Consider the following 17,840-nt stretch of genomic DNA (forward strand, 5'->3'; position numbering starts at 1 on the left):
GAAAGAACAATTCATGGTTGTTTCCCATTTCAAAACTTTAGACAACATTTTATGTCTAATATGTGGTGTAATGATTTGACAAATTCAATGATGTTTTGTCTAAATGGGTAACCAGATGTTGGGTTACGTGAAGCAACTCAGCAAGACTATAAAAGTGTGGAAAGTGTAGTAATGAAATCAAGTGCTTGTCCTTAGGATTGCATGGAGATGGAGTCCTCCTTCAATATGAAGCGTAAGCATTCTCTTGTAACGCACGTTACTCTTCTCATCGGTCATTTTGAAGCGAAAGAAGTGAAGAAGTGCCATTGATACTATCTTCATTTGCCGATATGCGAAATCCTTGCCAAGACAGATTCTTGGACCAGCCTATTACGTACACAGTCAAAGAAAAAAAACATGTTAGAAGATAATGTCTTCACTCTTAAGTCTTAACTAAACATAACATAGCTTGTCCAAGAAAGAGAGTGTGTACAAACATGAAAGCTTATGAATTTGAAGGGTGATTCTTGTTGGAACACGCCATCCTTAAGCCATCTCTCTGGCTTGAATTCCTCAGCATCATGTCCCCAAATATAAGTCATCCTTCCCATTGCATAGGCCATGTAGTAGACATTATCCCCTCTCTTCACTCTATGTCCATCTGCAAGTACGTCATCATTTTCTGCACACCTCATGTCCTTTGAAAGGGACCAAAAAAGAAGAAGAAATTGTTAAATCCTCGTTGGTTTGGTTCCATTAGATCTTAAACTCTTCAAAGGAGTGCTCATTTTACCACAGGCACAGGAGGGTAAAGTCTCAAGGTCTCAGACAAGGCTGCATGGAGATATTGCATCTGATCAAGAACCTCTTCGTTTATACTTTGAACAAAACCATTTACATCGGTTGTCCTCTCGTGACTTGATGTCACGTCTCTGATCTCTTGTAAGATTTTCTCCTGAACAAGTGGGTTTTTGCAGAGCATGTACAAGAACCAAGAGAGTGATGCAGCGGTTGTATCCTTTCCAGCTATCATAAAGTTCAAGATTATATCCCTCAGGTACTTATCGTTCATGTTCTCCGGATCTTTCTCACTCTCCACTAGAAACCTTGATAATATGTCCTCTCTAACAACCTAAGAACAAGCCAAAAGTTGTAAGAATCCAATCAAAAAGATAGTGTAAAACTTTAAGAGAGAACTCACAGTGTTATGTTCCTTGGCAAGTTCTTTTCTCTTAGTGGTAATAAGTCTAAAGACAAACTTGTCTATTGTAGCAATGCACTTCTTGAGTCTAGATTGTGATCCGATGTTGAGAAACCGTTTTAGCTTCCAGAGAGGATCAATGAATCTTAAACTAGTTGCAACGTTACCTTCATCAAAACCTTCCATGAACTCCTCTCCTTCTTTGCTAAATTCATCCAAACATTTTAACTCCACACCAAAACCAACTTTGAAAATCGACTCCAGTGTATATCTCATCAACATATCCTAACATCAAAAACAAAACAAAAGTACCCTTTTTAGTTTCCATAAATAAACTTGTAGGTTTCCATATTTAGAATTCATGAGACTCACTTGAGCATCAAAAAACTTTCCAGAGAGAGCAAACTCCGAGACAAACCCAACAAGCTTACATGCGTTTGTCCTAAAAACAGAGCAGCTAAAGTCTCTTAAAACTCTAGTAGAGAACTCAAAGCTCGCGAGCTTCCTCTGCTGTTTCCACTTCTCTCCATCGACAGCGAAGATACCATGCCCCAAAAGATCCGCAAGATTCTCACGACTGCTGTGTCCTTTGCTGTAGTTATCAAACCTTGTCTTGAGAATATGCTCCACGTTGCGAGCATCTGCAGTGAATATCTCGCTCTGTCCCGGACTCAAGAACCTGAAAGTTGGCTTCTTTCTCGCGAGCTCTGTCTGGTAATCGTATAACTCGTCGCTGTGGAATAAGAGGTCAAAGACCGTGGCGTGTACGGGAGAGTACTCCTTGTTGTGTATTGATTTTCCGGTGAAGATTCTGATCGTTAGGTAGGCTGAGAAACACAGAACGATAAAGATTGTGGCGGCTAGTGCGATGGATATGGTCGCCAATATCTCCTCCATTCCTTTCTTACTTTCTGCTATGCAGACTTTTTTTTTTTTTTGATCAAGATTGTGGCTGCTATGCAGACTTTTCTTTATTAGCTTTATTTTCTATTTAAATATTTTTCCGCTGGAGAAGTCACCTTCAAGAAGTACACAGATTTTACCGCGCACCGGGAAGAAAATGATTTTATTGGGCCTAAGCCCATTATATAAAGGTCGGCCTTTTGAAAGGAATTCAACCTTTTTTGTCGGCGAAAGGAATTCAATTTGATCTCTTGTTTCCGATAGTTGTATTTTCTAAATAAATTAGTTTATAAAAGAGACATTTTAAATTGAAAGTTTTGGGATGTCTACTTGAGGACAAAGCATCTCCATAATGTGATGCAATGAAATGATAGCAACGATAGAATGAAGGGGAAAGGAGAGGGCTAAGCTAGTGATGGGGCTTAAGAATAGACAGCGGAAAGAGTAAGTCATAGGAATCATCAATGGATAATCTGAAACTAAAATTGAGAGATTCTGATGGTAACAAGAAGAGGAGAATCTCCTTTTAACAACAATCTCATCACTATTAAAGCAGTAATAACTCAAGGACTTACTCTCTTCTTACTCTGGTAACTTTCTTGGCACTTTATGAACTCTTATATCTTTGGTTTTAGTGGTAAATGTCTAAGTTGGGGTTGATCCATTTTTGTAATAGTATATGGGATACTCAAAAGTAGAGATAACAATAATAGAGTATAATTATAACAAGTTTTGAACACTTTTTTAGAGAAGCGTGGATGGATGGGGTTTCATTTCGGTGTTGACTATCTCCTCTAATTTGATTCCTCTTGCTACATAGTTTTTCTTTGCATTTTGGGTTTCAATTAAAATATCAATACAAGACATGAGTAATGCACAGGTCGCACTCCCTCTAAGCCGGTACTGATATCTTTAATAGTGGTCCTAGTCCTTGGCATCATCAATTTATTTTAATTTTGTTTTCATCATTATCATCAATACATATAATGAGTATTTTTTAGTCGATGAGTAGCTTGATGGTTTCATTGAATAAATTGTTCATATGAAACTACTTTGTTCTGTTTCTATATTCTACATATAACCTGTATAAACTATTGGACGGGAACGATAACAACAAAATGGTGCAAGTAAACTTTAGAACGTAAGTTTTCTTGTTGTGTGTATGTAACGGAATGATTAACCATCATGAGATATGACTTTCAGTGAGTTGAAAATTCTGGATTTACACTCTTCCACCTTGGAGGCTCGGGTACGTAATCTTTTCCTTTCGTGACAAAACAATCCGGATTAGGTTTCACAAAAGTCATATTAAATAGAAAACACAAAGAAAAAGAAAAAGAAAAAAGACGGACTTGATGTTTTAAAACACTTGTACTTGCGATGAAGATCGAGGTTTTCACGTACGTACTCTTACCTTTTGACTTGCTTTGTTTTACAAGTAATCATGATTTGACCTTTTGCCAGTCAAAAAAATCTGCCAAATGGTTTTATAAAACGCATTACAATTATTGTTCTCACAAAAACAAGCAGAGGATGCATAGACGATATAGAACAACCTAAGGAAAAATTGATTTATTGGCTAAAACTTTTAGATCAGCTTACAAAAATATATAAGAAGTCATGGATAAGACCGGTCCAGAGATTAAGCCACCCAAACCGTAGATTAGGACATCCAAATTATTGAAACATATTTAAAAATAATAATAATTAATAGTATTTTTTTTTGTCATCGACTTAAGAACATACTCAAAATGACTCTATGAATCATGCTGGTAATTCTACATTCATATGAACGATAAAAAACGGTTGATTTCTGATATTTCGTGCTAGCTTATCGGCCGTCGTGTTTTGCGTCTGTGGTATATGAATGATCTCTGAGTTAATGAAACTTTGTTGCAGGATCTTGATATCTTCTAAATAACTTGCGAAAGTGGGTCATTCTTTTGGTTCTGAAACCATCTTCACCAGGTGAGAACAATCCGTTGTAAATGTAACCAGCATCTGACGTAAATTCTTCATACACTCCATAGCCCATAGTAACGCCTGCATGAAACGGAGATAAACTAGCCCTTACATTTTTTGCTCCCATCAATCCCTGAAAACCTTCTAATATACTATACCAACCTTGTTCGGAGAACATTCATTTTCTTTCCATGACCCATTAGTGAAACACCACCGGCCTACAATAGATGGTAAACTTGGGGCCTCAATAGGTTTTGTTGTTATTCCGGTGTTCCTCACATGTGTTTCCTTCCAAAAGGTTGATTCTGTTTCTGCCAATTTTAATGTTTCCCTAGGATCTATATCCAGATTATTAAATACTTTATTATTTCTTTCTTTCCAAATATACCATAATTTTCATGCAAATTGATGATCCTCCATCTATGGTTGGACTCGTCAAACAAAATGATCCATGTTTGTGAAGAGAACAAGTGGGAAATGTAGCTGGATTTAAAGTGATCTGTGAGAGTGCCCAAACTTAACGCGTTGGTGGGCATTCAAAAAAAACGTGATTTATTGATTTCTCCGAAGCTCCACATTTATCACATCATATATCCCCTTGCAATCCTCTTGCTTGCAAATTTTTCCTAACTGCAATACACCCTGATACTAGCTGCTATAAAAAAATGTTTCATTTTTGGTGGGCACCATATTTTTCCTTGTCTGGATAGACCCGTTCTACCTGATAACCTGATTTGACTGTATATTTTTCATTGTTTGTAAAGTGCCATCCAGCTGTATCCGTCATATATGTTTTACTCAGTGGGATTCTTGCAATGATCTTTGCAGCCCGAGGGTCCACTAAAGCTTGAATTGCCTGAAGATTCCAAGTTCTCAGCATCTATGAGAGAATCAACTTTGAGGTCCGGGTAAAGTTTATGTTGGTTTTTGTTTGCTGGTCTCGTGCGATTGGTTGGGAGCCATGAATCATTCCATATAAAGATAGATGATCCTGATCTCACCCGTTTAATTAGTCATTTGCTAACCAAAGATCTAGCTGAAGTGATACTTTGCCATCCATAAGACAGAGAGTATGAACGGATCGGTTCCAGGGGTGAAGCATTCCTGTAATACCGTCCTTTAAAAACTCAAGAAAATAGAGTATTCGGTTTCTCTATCAGGCACCATAACTGTGTTCCAAGAATTGCCGTGTTGAAATCATTTATGTCTTTAAAACCCAATCTGCCTTCCTCTTTATTTATACAAACTTTGTTCCATGATTTCCAGTGCATACCTTTGGGGCTACCACTTGGATTCCACCAGAATTGTGCCACTGCACTTGTTAGTTTCTTTATAGTTGCCTTTGGTATTCGATAACAAGACATTACATGATTTGGAAGTGCTATAATGACTGATTTAATAATCACTTACTTCCCTCATTTAGTAAAGAACTTAAAAGTCCAACCATTCACTCTACTAATTAAACGTTCCTGAACAAAACCAAAAACTTGTATCTTGGACCCTCCCATATTCTTTAGTAATCCTAGATAAGATCTCATTTCTCCTGTATTTTGATTCCCAAAATATCCCGTAGCTCTTGTTGAGCAGATTCGTCGATCATATGTCCAAATTGAATCGAAGACTTTTGAAAATTTATTAGTTGACCTGATACCTTTTCATATTCCTTTAAGATCCTGAGAATGGTTTGACACTTTTCTTTTCGTGCTCTGCAGAAGAAAAGACTGTCATCTGTAAAGAACAGATGAGATATCGATGGACAAGTCCTGGTCACTTTCATTCCGGTGATTTTTTTTCTACTTTCTGCCTTTTTGATAATCGCTATTAAAGTCTTTGTGCACGTAATAAACAAAAAAGGAGCTAATAGATCCCAGACGCAAACCCCTTTGCAGTATCATAGTAATATCTATAAACAAATAAATCATGTAGGGTTTTTATTAAAATATTTCTTAATAGATATTTTTAGGATAAAATTTGTTAAACCTTTCAACAATATTTATAAATTTGTTAAAAATTAAATATATTAATAAATTTCTAGTTTCCTATCAGGATTAAATATATAATAAATTATCAACAGATGAGACCTTATGGATCAAGTTCTACATCTAGTTTCTCTTGAATTCAAATTTGATCAATTCCAATTTTTTCGTTTAATTTTTAAAAATTAACAGATGCAAATGAAGATACTTTGACAGCATCATGTTTGAATCTGAAAGCTTCTTTAAAGAATGATACTCATTCATACATAATTGGTAATGATTTGGTTAAGGAACTAATGATTCTTCTGGAATCGATACCCGGAAAATTTGAAATCCATTGAAGTACTCAAATTTTTTTTTGAAAAAATCGAAGATTGTTATTAAACATACATAAATTGCTTATCACACATTGTTCGTCATTCTGGTGTGTTGCCACAACTAAAAGAAGTTTTCGAAGTTGATATTGATTAAGTTTGTTTTGCGATCTACCACATCACAAGAAACATTAGTGTGGACGTCGCCGTATGGAGATGTACAAAATTTCTGGCCCAAAATTTTCTAGTCACTGAAAAAAATTGATGATATAAAACCTTCTTTATAATTTTTTTTCTTTATTCAAGAAAATGTTAGCCATTTTAATGAAATAGTTTAATCGTAATGAATCACATTGAAGTAAAAATAAAATGTGTATAAGGCCAAATTTATTGCATGATTTTTAGGGCGGAATTCTTAGCGTAATAAAAAACCGTCTCTTGACTTTAGTTAAGAAAAACTAAGAACCATCTCTTAAATAAGATATTTAAGAGACGATTCTTAATTTTTCTTAGTTAAAATTAAAAAACGATTTTTATATTATGCTAAGAATCCTATCTTAAGAACCCTACGATGAACATGCCTTAAGGGTGAACCCAATGTATGATTCATTTGAGTTACAACGTACAAGTAAAGATTAGTTAATTACAATCGTTTGGTCAAAGATCCATTGATTCCCTTTATACATCTAAAAAGCTTGTACTACTGCTTCATTAGGTTTAGGTTAGAACGTATTGTAGTTTGTAAATATACCTGAAAATAATAGTTGTTGATGTATGAATAGCTGTTACAAAGATTTGACTAACTGTCATATTGACCATCAAAACCATGTGATTTAGTTGACAAACAAACAAAATGATCATAAAGTTATAATAAAAATTGAATAGTTTGTTTCATCCTGTGTACCTCTTTGACGGTGAGTCTGAGCTTTTTAGGGAAACTTACTAAATTCTTCTAAATAGTACTTTTAACTAGATCAATCAGTCCCCCCACCAAACCAAAAAAAAAACCCATAAAAATACAGTAAAGATTAGACTGTTTTTGTTTGTACTTTGTTCTATTTCATCCATCTCCAAACAAATTCATCTTCTTCTTCTCCCTCATAACCTCTTTCCTTGTCCCTTTGTAATCATTCATCTTCTTGTTACCTTTTAAATGAGTCTCTCTCTTTCCTCTCACACTCTCTAAAGAAAATGCAAAACACAAACTTACAACAAATTTTCATCTATATAACACCTCTATATCCCTTACCCACTAATCAAACACGTCTCACTTCTTTTATCTTTCTCCCTTCTTCCTCTCTCTATAATCTCCAAAGATGTGTTTACGTTCTTCAGAACCATTCTCATACACACCCACGAGATTAGTTTTGTATCTCAAAACACATGCACACGTTCGTATCCCTCGCCTGTCAAGGTTTTAACCGCACTCACCTCTCAGAAACTATATATATATATATATATAATCGACTCTTTAATTACGTTCTGAGTCACTATAACGTTTTGATCTCTGTTTTTAATAACTTTTTCAGGAGGAGAATGAAGTGGCAGAAAAAAAAGGAGATGGAAATGAACAATATAAAGCTTTACACTGAGAATCAACACATCATACAGGAGAACGAAAAACTTAAGAAGAAAGCTCTTCTTCTTCACCTAGAAAACAAAGCTCTCTTCTCTCTGCTTCAGACCAAAACAAGTTCCCATGTTCTTTAAAAACCTTACCGTCACCAAGATCATAGTCTTCTACTTCTTTAGTGATTTAATAATAAATATCTAAATGGCTCTAGTTATCTAAGTGGTCTTTTGTTTTGTTCAAATCTAAGGGGTCTTATAATTTACAATCAAGGGTTTAGTATTTCTGGGTTTACATCTAATTTTTTTTCTTCGTTATCTGTAATAATAATCTCTGTACTGTATGCGTGTTCTTTTGTTTAATGGCTAATCTGTCATTTAAAAAAACCAAAATATTAATCTAATCGACTAGAAATTTACATATCTGGCACGAACATCTCACGTGAAGTGGGTGTACCCCCTCAACGACTTTAAAAATCACCGGTAAATATTAAATTGGAGTATTCAACATACTTATGATTTTCACATGGCCATGCCGTGACGGCGTGACCGTTTAAAGATGGCAAAGCCATGCCGTTTCGATCAACAGAATCAACCATGCGAGCAGTTTAATATAGTAGAATCATACACGCGAGTAGTTGGAAGCAAAGGATTCTACATTCAGTCATTCACATACATGAAACGTCATGTCCATCGAAGTCTACCTGTTTTTAACCTCCAAGTCTACCTGTTTTTAACCTCCAAGCTGCGCATTGGGAGATGGAAGTTGGGTACAACAGCTGCTTTCGGTGAGATCCATTTCGAGCACTTCCTGCGTTCTGAACACATGAAAGCACATTAACTTGACTCTATGCAGAACAAAAGGTGCTTAAGGTCCTAAGGTTCAAACGGCCCATCGTGACTGCTCATAATATAAACTATACTCTCCCTGCCCAATAGTGGGTAGATCATGACCAAGCGGAGTCTAAGATTGATAAGAACAATTTAAAGTCTTGAATCACGCTTCATAGTACATTTATAAGTTCAATTAGGTCTCAGATTAATGTTTTAGTTTTATGGCTATCTTTAAGCAAACTAGTAACGGAGTATGAGCGATCTTGTTAACTAGATTTAAAAAATAACAGTTAAGTAATTATGTTCCACCAGATTTGTGGATAAACACCAGTTGGTATGCAATTAAGAATCCGAATTGCATAGTGATGCACGTAAACGAATGTCTTTTTTTAGTCTACGGAAAGTTACACTACTATGACCTTCTTAGCAATATAATTTAGAGAGGCATCCAAGTTTGGTTCACAAGTTTTACGGCATCACTGACTCTACCCTTCCTTCATATATGCTCTACTTCAGACAAGAGATCTTGTTCGCAAAACCTGGTGATGAGGTTCCAGTAACACAACTGTGGATCACTAACTGTGCCAACAGACTTGTGAAATATCTCAACTGCCTCATTAATCTTCCCGAGTTTGAAACATTCATTCACCATAAAATTTTTACAGCATTAGTTTTCTTATTAACATTTAGCTTCGTTGTTGTCTTAAATATGTAATTATATTTTAAGAAGATTATGTATAACTTAAGATATATTGTGCTGCAACAACCGTCTTACGGCATTTATATGGATTCAGAGCTACCGGTTTGGTTCACAGAGTCCATATAGTCTATTTTGTTGTTGACAAAAAAAAAGATATATTGTGCTTAAAATGAAATAAAAAATAAACTAAAGTGTTTGAATCAAAATTATGTAAATAAATATAATGATAATATTCTGAAGTCTCATGCATATATATAAATTTTACAAAAAACTAAATTGTTACATTTGATTAATATTTTATTTTCATTTGTCAATGCGTTTTGAGTCATCCTATAATTTATATTTATGAAATAAATTATTATTATTGTAAAATTATATTTTCTTATTATAGTCAAATCTATGATTTTAGATATAAGTTGGATTAGTCGAGTAACTCATGTTATGAGTATATTAACTTACATATATTCTTTCAAATTCAAGCTGAAGTATAATTTTTATTATAATTAAGTCAAGTCAAATTAATTTATTTATCGTTTAAATGTGAATGTATTTTCATAATATATATCAAATTAAATATTGATTTTATAAATTATATTAGAAAAGATGATATATAGAAAGTTACTTCTCATACTTTTTGGAAAGCTCGTGAACTCATATCAATATTTATAGTAAAAATATTTTTATAAAATTCTAACTAATTTCATGTCTTCTCTGATTATGGTTATATTAAAAAATTACACAAACATAAAAACATTGAATTTAAAAGCAAATTTAATATTAAAAAAACATACAATTTTAATAATGATAAAATATAATATATTTACCTCGTTAAAGTATATAGTGTGATTTTAAATATTTATAAGTATTTGATCAAAAAGATGTTTATTGTTAACCTTTATTTCTCGTTATATCTCTTAAAAATAAGCAGAAAAAAATTGTGATTGCATCTGAGAAATCATATGATATAAGTAAAGTATAATTTATAGATATTTTTTGTTGTAATTGAAAGATATTATAGTAACCAAAATATAGGAAATACAAATAGCATTTCAATAATACTAACTATAAATGATTTTAGTCAATATATCAGTTTATGTTACTTAATTATTTTATGTAATCATCTAAAAAATAGATAGATATATAAAAATTATTTCTGTTACTTTGAAAAATATAAAGAAAGTATTTTATTAGTATATTTTATGTTATTTTTAAAATATATTTAATACAATATTACTATTTGTGAACTTTCCTTTTTAATGATAGCATATTATTTATTCATATATTTTCGTTTCTAAATTCAATTTATAGCCTTTATAAATATTTCCTTTTTTATTATATATTTTATTTGTAAAATTTTACAAAAGGAATTTAAATAAAAAATCAATTATAGTATTTAAATATTCTATTTTTGATTCATTAAGGGTATCAATGTAATCAACCACCGTGAGAATTAATGTGAGCGCGACACATAGGAAACTGACTTCAAATAATATTATAGAGATACGAATTAGTCTTACGTAACAGCTTAAAAATCAATTAAAAATGTTGGTCCAAAATCCAAATTGCTATGAAACATTATATTAACTCAAAATATAAGAAGTGTGTATTTTTTCCTTAAATAAAAGCTATGGAGCTACGTAATATGATTAACATATATATAAAATTAGTGATTATGAATAATAAAGATTTGATAACAATTTTTGCATCCTTCATCATTTTGTTTAATTTTATATTATTAAAAATTAAACAATCAAATTAACCATATAATAAAAACAAATTTCATTTTTTCATATATGTTATATTTTAAATTTTTTAAAACAACTTTAAATTACATAAAATGTTAAAAATATCTTTGAAAATTTTGTGATCAGTGACTTAATCTTTTGTGTTATAAAAAGATACAAATAATCATAAAACCGTATTAATATGAATTTATATATATTTATATATATATATATATATATTATATATATATATATTAATTTCATTTAAATTAAAAAATGTACCATTTAAAAATACTTAAATATGTTAATTTTGAAATTTGCATTGAAAGAGTATTGAGACCTTAAAATTTTAATTTGAAATTTGCATCAAAAAAATACCACATCGATACCACATAGAAAATTTTGAGATTAATGGTTAGTTTTTTTTTGTTACATCAAATATACAAATGTTAATAAAACCATATGGGTAGAAAATCTCAATGATAAATATTTATATTAAAATATAATATATTTTTATGTCAATATCTTTGAAATATAATTATATACCATATCAAATAAATAAAATGATTATTTTGATTTATTTACCATAAATATATTGTAAATACACAAGATTCACTATTTTGATTTATGTGATTACTCTAATCTCCTATATATTAACTGATAAACAATTGATTACTCTAGCAAGAGTAAGATTTTATTAATTAATATTGTTCGAAAATCTTATACAAGAGATCGATAAACTACAATTTATTTAGAAGTTATTGAAATCACTTAGGGAGAACATGGATTACACAACAAATTTGCTTTCCTAACCCTAATTCCAACCCCCTTTCTATTTGTCACAACACCAATAGTGAATATTTGGAAGTGTGGATTGACAATTTGAAATGGTAACATTTTTAAAGTGTAGCTCATTGTTTTTCTTAAATGATCCTAGAATAGTTTTTAATAATTAACTAAATGAGTCACGTACATAGTAAAATATGTTTTGGATTAAAATTATTGGATACCCAAAATCAATATGAACCATCATCATTTTCGTTTAAATTTTTTTCACAATTAAAAATATAGGGTTGGACAAAATATATGGATCCAAAAAACCGAACCAAAACCGATCCACAGAATAGTAGTGAACTTTAACCAAAATTGGATAGATATCCGAATGGGTTTAAAATTTTGGTATCTAGAGAACCAGAACCGAACCCGATCTACCGAAATATTTTGGGTACCCGAATATATCCAAACAGATTTATATACTTAAATATATTAATTATTTTTAAATTTAATATTTAAAAGAATATACAAAATATATAAGATGTTTTAAAGTTGTCTAATATACTTAGAAATATATACAAATAGTTATAAGTACATGTTTAAAATAGCTAAACGATACTTAAAATACCTAAAATACTGAAAACACCTATTGATTTTTTATCCAAATATTTAAGCTAAACTAATTTTTATGTTAAGTTTAACTATTTTGGCATACATTATTAAAATTTATATGTTATATATTATTTTTTATTTTTAGATTTTGAAAATTAAAATTATATATGAAATTTAATTTTTGAAAAAATTAATTAGGTTGTCTGAACCCAAACCCGAACCAAATCCGTAAAGATCCGAAACAAATCCGTAAGGATTCAAATCGAATCAAATGATACTCGAATACCCACTTCTAATCAAATGTAAAAAATATTGGTAACAAAATGTATATTGTTTATAATATTTAAGTATAATTTATTTAAAAGATTATCATCTAGTTTTCTTTTGAAAAGAAAATTAATAAATGGCCGGGAAAAGTGCATATTCCAACCTGAACAATTTGGATCGTGCCAAATACAACCCGAACTAATGGTTAGTGCCAAATACGACCTGAACTCAATTAAAACTTTAAAAACCTACTCGAACTTTTTAAAACGTACCTAAATCTACATTGAAATATTATTAAAAAGTTGACATTATATAAACTACTATTTTTTCATCGTATTAAATTTTAAAACTTTGGTGATAATTTTTTCTGATTTACATAAATACATAACATGTTTTTACTTATTATATCTTCAATAAACTTATATCTTACTAAAATATAAATAATAAAATATTTATAATTACATGATCTTAAATATACTTAAAATTTTGAAGTTATTTATAAAATTTCTTGTATAGATTATTTTTATTTTTAAAACTTAAGTGATTTTTTTTCAAAAGTTATTATTATATATTTTAATATTTTGTTCAATTTTGAAAGGTAAAAGGTTCAAAATATAAATAACTTCAAAAATTTTGAACAAAATATCAAAAATAACTTTGAAAAAAATTCACTTAAGTTTTAAAAATAAAAATAATCTATACATTTTTTTTTTATAAATAACTTTAAAATTTTAAGTATATCTAAGATAATTTAATTATAAATATTTTATTATTTATATTTTAGTAATATATTAGTTTATTGAAGATATAATAAGTAAAAACATGTTATGTATTTATATAAATCAGAAAAAATTATCACCAAAGTTTTAAAATTTAATACGATGAAAAAATAGTTGTTTATGTAATTTCAACTTTTTAATAATATTTCAATGTAGATTTATGCACGTTTTAAAAAGTTCGGATAGGTTTTAAAAGATTTAGTTGAGTTCAGATCGTATTTGGCACTAACCATTAGTTCGGGTTGTATTTGTCACGATCCAAATTGTTCAGGTTGGAATAGGCACTTTTCCCGTGCGCCTTGTTTTCATTTGTGGGGATTTCATTTTTTTCATGGGCTATATTACAAACAAGAGCTAAGCTCAATAGTTGAATTATTAATAAAACGAGACGTAGGCCCAATTGTAAATGATGAAACTAGGGTTTACTATATTTTTCCCTCTAAACAAGAACAAACGATCTGATCTCATCAAAACAGTTGGTAGAAACAGTGAAGAAACCCGTAGCTCTTCAGGATGGGTCGTATGCATTCAAGAGGGTTCGTCAGTTTCTTATCATCTGTTTCCGATTTAGTATTGATTTTTTATTTATTTGTTTGATATCCTCTTATTCTCATCTGTCTTTATGTAGAAAGGGTATCTCTGCATCTGCTTTGCCATACAAGCGTTCACCCCCGACTTGGCTCAAGACCACCGCTCTTGATGTAAGACTTTCTCATGAAATTTTGGGTTTTGATTCGTATTTTAAATATTAGCTTCACTTCTATCTTTCATTGGTGTTGTAAAGACCATAACTTTGGATATTAGGTTCAGTTCTATAATTTGCATTGCTGTCGTAATGACCAGAAATTTGAGATACTAACTTCAGCCCTATCTTTCATTCTTGTGGTAAAGACCAGAATTATGTAGTTACAATCTGTTTTTATTGGATTTGTCGGAACGTTAGTTTTCCAGCTCTGTTGGTTTTCAATTAGTTACATTAACCCATTTCAGTGTATTTAGTTGATTTTATTATCATTTGTCTGCTCAAACGATGTGGTATTATTGAACAGGTTGATGAGTCGATATGCAAGTTTGCAAAGAAAGGTCTGACACCATCTCAGATTGGTGTGATTCTTCGTGACTCTCACGGTATCCCTCAGGTGAAGAGTGTTACCGGAAACAAGATCTTGCGAATTCTGAAAGCACACGGTTTGATCTTAGCTCTGAACTATATGCTATATCTATATAGGAGGAAACTGAAAGAGTTTCATTTTGTCTTGAAAAGGTCTTGCTCCTGAGATTCCTGAGGATCTTTACCACTTGATCAAGAAAGCAGTTGCTATCCGCAAGCACTTGGAGAGGAACAGGAAAGACAAGGATTCCAAGTTTAGGTTGATTCTTGTGGAGAGCAGGATTCACCGTCTTGCTCGTTATTACAAGAAGACCAAGAAGCTTCCTCCTGTCTGGAAGTAGTAAGTGCACTATCCCTGCCTATTTTTGAAAATGTCTTCTGTTTTTTCTCTTTCGTATCTTGTTTTATATTTCATGATTGTGCCCTTCTTTGTTGCAGCGAGTCTACTACTGCCTCTACTCTTGTGGCTTAGAGAGAGAGTGAAGTGCAATGGACTTACTATCAAGAAAGACTACCGTTTCTATTTGAGTATCAGTAGACTTAATTACTCTGTTTGCATTTAGTGATTTTTGTTGGCTAAATTACAATGATCGTTTTGATCATTTCAATGAACAAACGTTGGTTAAATTTGTCTTTCATAAGTATCATAAGTCAAAACTATTTTTAGTTATTGATGTTGGACCAATAAAAAATAGTTAATAATTACAATGATGTCTTAACATATCTGTAGTTTTCGGATCTTTATAATATTTATCCTTTCCGGCACTGGAGCGCCTGCTTCCTCAACTTATATTCGCACGGCCCTGTTTCTAGTCTTCTTCTTTGTCGCGCTATTCTCTGCATCAGCAGAGTAAAATATATAAATGAGGTTTGATACACTATATATTTACTTTATGTCTCTGAGCTGCTTATTGCACGACAAAACTCATTGCAGTATACACATGAAGTCTCTCTTGACCTGAATGATGAGCCATGTACAAGTAAACATGATATGAGTTAAATTTTCAAACCTTAATGACTGAAGAAATCATGAGACATAACCTTGTAAATGTGGTAACCTTATTGTATTGATTAAAGACAAGTAAAATATATATACATTACAATATCTACTAATTATAAATGAGGTCCTCTAATTATCTCTTTCTTACATGCCCCCTCAAGATAGATGCAGGTGTTTGACTCCATTCTTGGAAGAGAGGTCGATGAATTTGGAGCGAGAAAGGGGCTTCGTTAAAGCGTCGGTGAGCTGATCCTTAGTAGAGATATGAGTGACACGCAGAGCACCCGACTGAACATTATCGCTGATGAAATGATAGTCAAACGCAAGATGTTTCATCCTGGAATGGAAGATAGGATTAGCGGAGAGGTAGGTAGCACCGACGTTATCACAGTAAACAACTGGCGCAGTGGGGAGTGCAATGCTGAGGTCAGAGAAGAGGGAACATATCCAGCGCAGCTCTGAGGCAGTATTGGCGACAGCCCTGTACTCAGCTTCCGTAGACGAGCGAGCCACACCACGCTGTTTCTTCGACGACCAAGAGATCGGGTTAGCTCTGATGTAGACGACATAGGCATTAGTTGAGACGAAGTCATCTGTATCACCAGTCCAGTCGGCGTGGGAGTATGCGTGAAGTGTAAGAGGTATATTGGGCCGAAGAAGGATTCCATGAGATGAAGTACCTGCAAGGAATCGTAGAACTTGTTTGACGGCTTGCCAATGAAGATCAGTTTGCTGGTGCATGAACTGGGAGAGACGGTTGACGGCGAAAGCAATATCAGGTCGCGTAAGGGACAGGTACTGAAGGCTCCCAAAAATGCGACGATACTCTGTTGGATTGTCTAGGAGTGTACAAGAGGCAACCAAGAGCTTGGGGGTTGGAGACATTGGTGTTGCGACCGGTTTTGAGTTCGTCATGTTCGTCTTCTCAAGTAGTTTGGTAATGTAGCATTTTTGCATCATGTGGAGGCCTGAGCGAGTTCGGGTTGCTTCAATTCCAAGAAAGTAATGAAGATCACCAAGGTCTTTAATGGAGAATTTTGCAGCAAAGTTTCGGATGCAGTCATCAACCAAATTTGTGGAGCTACCTGTGATAAGCATGTCGTCGACATAAACAAGAATGTATACACAGTATCTGCCAATTCTTTTCATGAATAGCGAAGTGTCAGCTGTGCTGTTGAGGAAGCCAAGTGTGAGCAAGTAGTTTCGAAGTTCCATATACTAGGCCCGAGGTGCTTGGCGGGGACCATATAGCGCCTTTTTGAGAAGACAAACATGATTTGGTTTATCTTGATCGACAAATCCCTGAGGCGGAGTAACGTACACTTCTTCGTTCAAGGTACCCTGGAGGAAAGCGTTATTGACATCGAGCTGGCGAACAGACCAGGCGTTATCGACAAGGTACATAATGCGTAACAGTAAAGATTTCAACCACAAACTTCAATCATTTTAAAAGAAAAAAAATATGAAATGATTAAAGTTTGTGGTTGAAGTCTTTACTATTACGCACTATACCTGAAACTAGGTGGTAACATGTGCAATGCGCTGCGCAGTGTGAATTGATTAAAATAGATTATAAATTTTAATCTATATATATTAGAAAGATAAAAGTATAATCACAAATATTATATGTTACAAAATAAAATATTGAACGAAATTGTACAAATTTATATAATTTCTTTTTTAAACCTTGTGTAATTAGTTAGGTGTAATTGAAGTGTTTTTATGGAAGTAAATCTATAAGATTAAGTAAAGATTTGTAAAACATGCTCAAACGTAATTTTATCGCCTATGTTTCGTAATTTATTTAAAAATTGTTTATGAATTTAAGATAAAACGAAACATACACGATAAAATTATTGCTTTATAATATATATTATGAATATAAGATAAAACGAAAGATAAGCAATAGAATAATAAAATATAAAAGAAAAAAAAGAAAAGAATTATAAAGAAGCAAAAAAAAAAAATCACAACTCTTTTGAAAAGTGTCTTCAATTAAAAACTATTCGTTTGCAATTCTTTAAATAACAATAACAATAACAATAACAAATGATATCAGCTTACCAAAATAAACGCATTCATTTAACAAAGTCTTATGATTTTCATTTTAGTCTTCCATATTGACTTCAAGCCAG

General features: G+C 32.2%; 2 protein-coding genes and 1 pseudogene across 2 annotated transcripts; 2 read left to right on the top strand and 1 right to left on the bottom strand.

The window, feature by feature from the left end:
- LOC130494800 (cytochrome P450 704C1-like) lies at positions 1-2,146 on the bottom strand. The gene is made up of 5 exons (XM_057004944.1): positions 1,553-2,146; positions 1,181-1,465; positions 773-1,111; positions 477-677; positions 1-366 (listed from the first exon to the last, which is right to left on the bottom strand). Exons 1-5 carry the CDS (start codon positions 2,075-2,077, stop codon positions 178-180), a joined length of 1,539 nt encoding a protein of 512 aa, XP_056860924.1. The 5' UTR covers positions 2,078-2,146; the 3' UTR covers positions 1-177.
- A 5,296-nt stretch (positions 2,147-7,442) lies between these two features.
- On the top strand, positions 7,443-8,250 carry LOC108847432 (protein LITTLE ZIPPER 1-like; annotated as a pseudogene).
- Positions 8,251-13,992: 5,742 nt separating this feature from the next.
- On the top strand, positions 13,993-15,375 carry LOC108845855 (40S ribosomal protein S13-2). The gene is made up of 5 exons (XM_018619046.2): positions 13,993-14,130; positions 14,223-14,295; positions 14,644-14,782; positions 14,859-15,045; positions 15,144-15,375. Exons 1-5 carry the CDS (start codon positions 14,108-14,110, stop codon positions 15,175-15,177), a joined length of 456 nt encoding a protein of 151 aa, XP_018474548.1. The 5' UTR covers positions 13,993-14,107; the 3' UTR covers positions 15,178-15,375.
- The last annotated feature ends 2,465 nt before the right edge of the window (positions 15,376-17,840 follow it).

Source organism: Raphanus sativus, chromosome 3 (assembly GCF_000801105.2).
Source record: "Raphanus sativus cultivar WK10039 chromosome 3, ASM80110v3, whole genome shotgun sequence".
Lineage (NCBI taxonomy): Eukaryota > Viridiplantae > Streptophyta > Magnoliopsida > Brassicales > Brassicaceae > Raphanus > Raphanus sativus.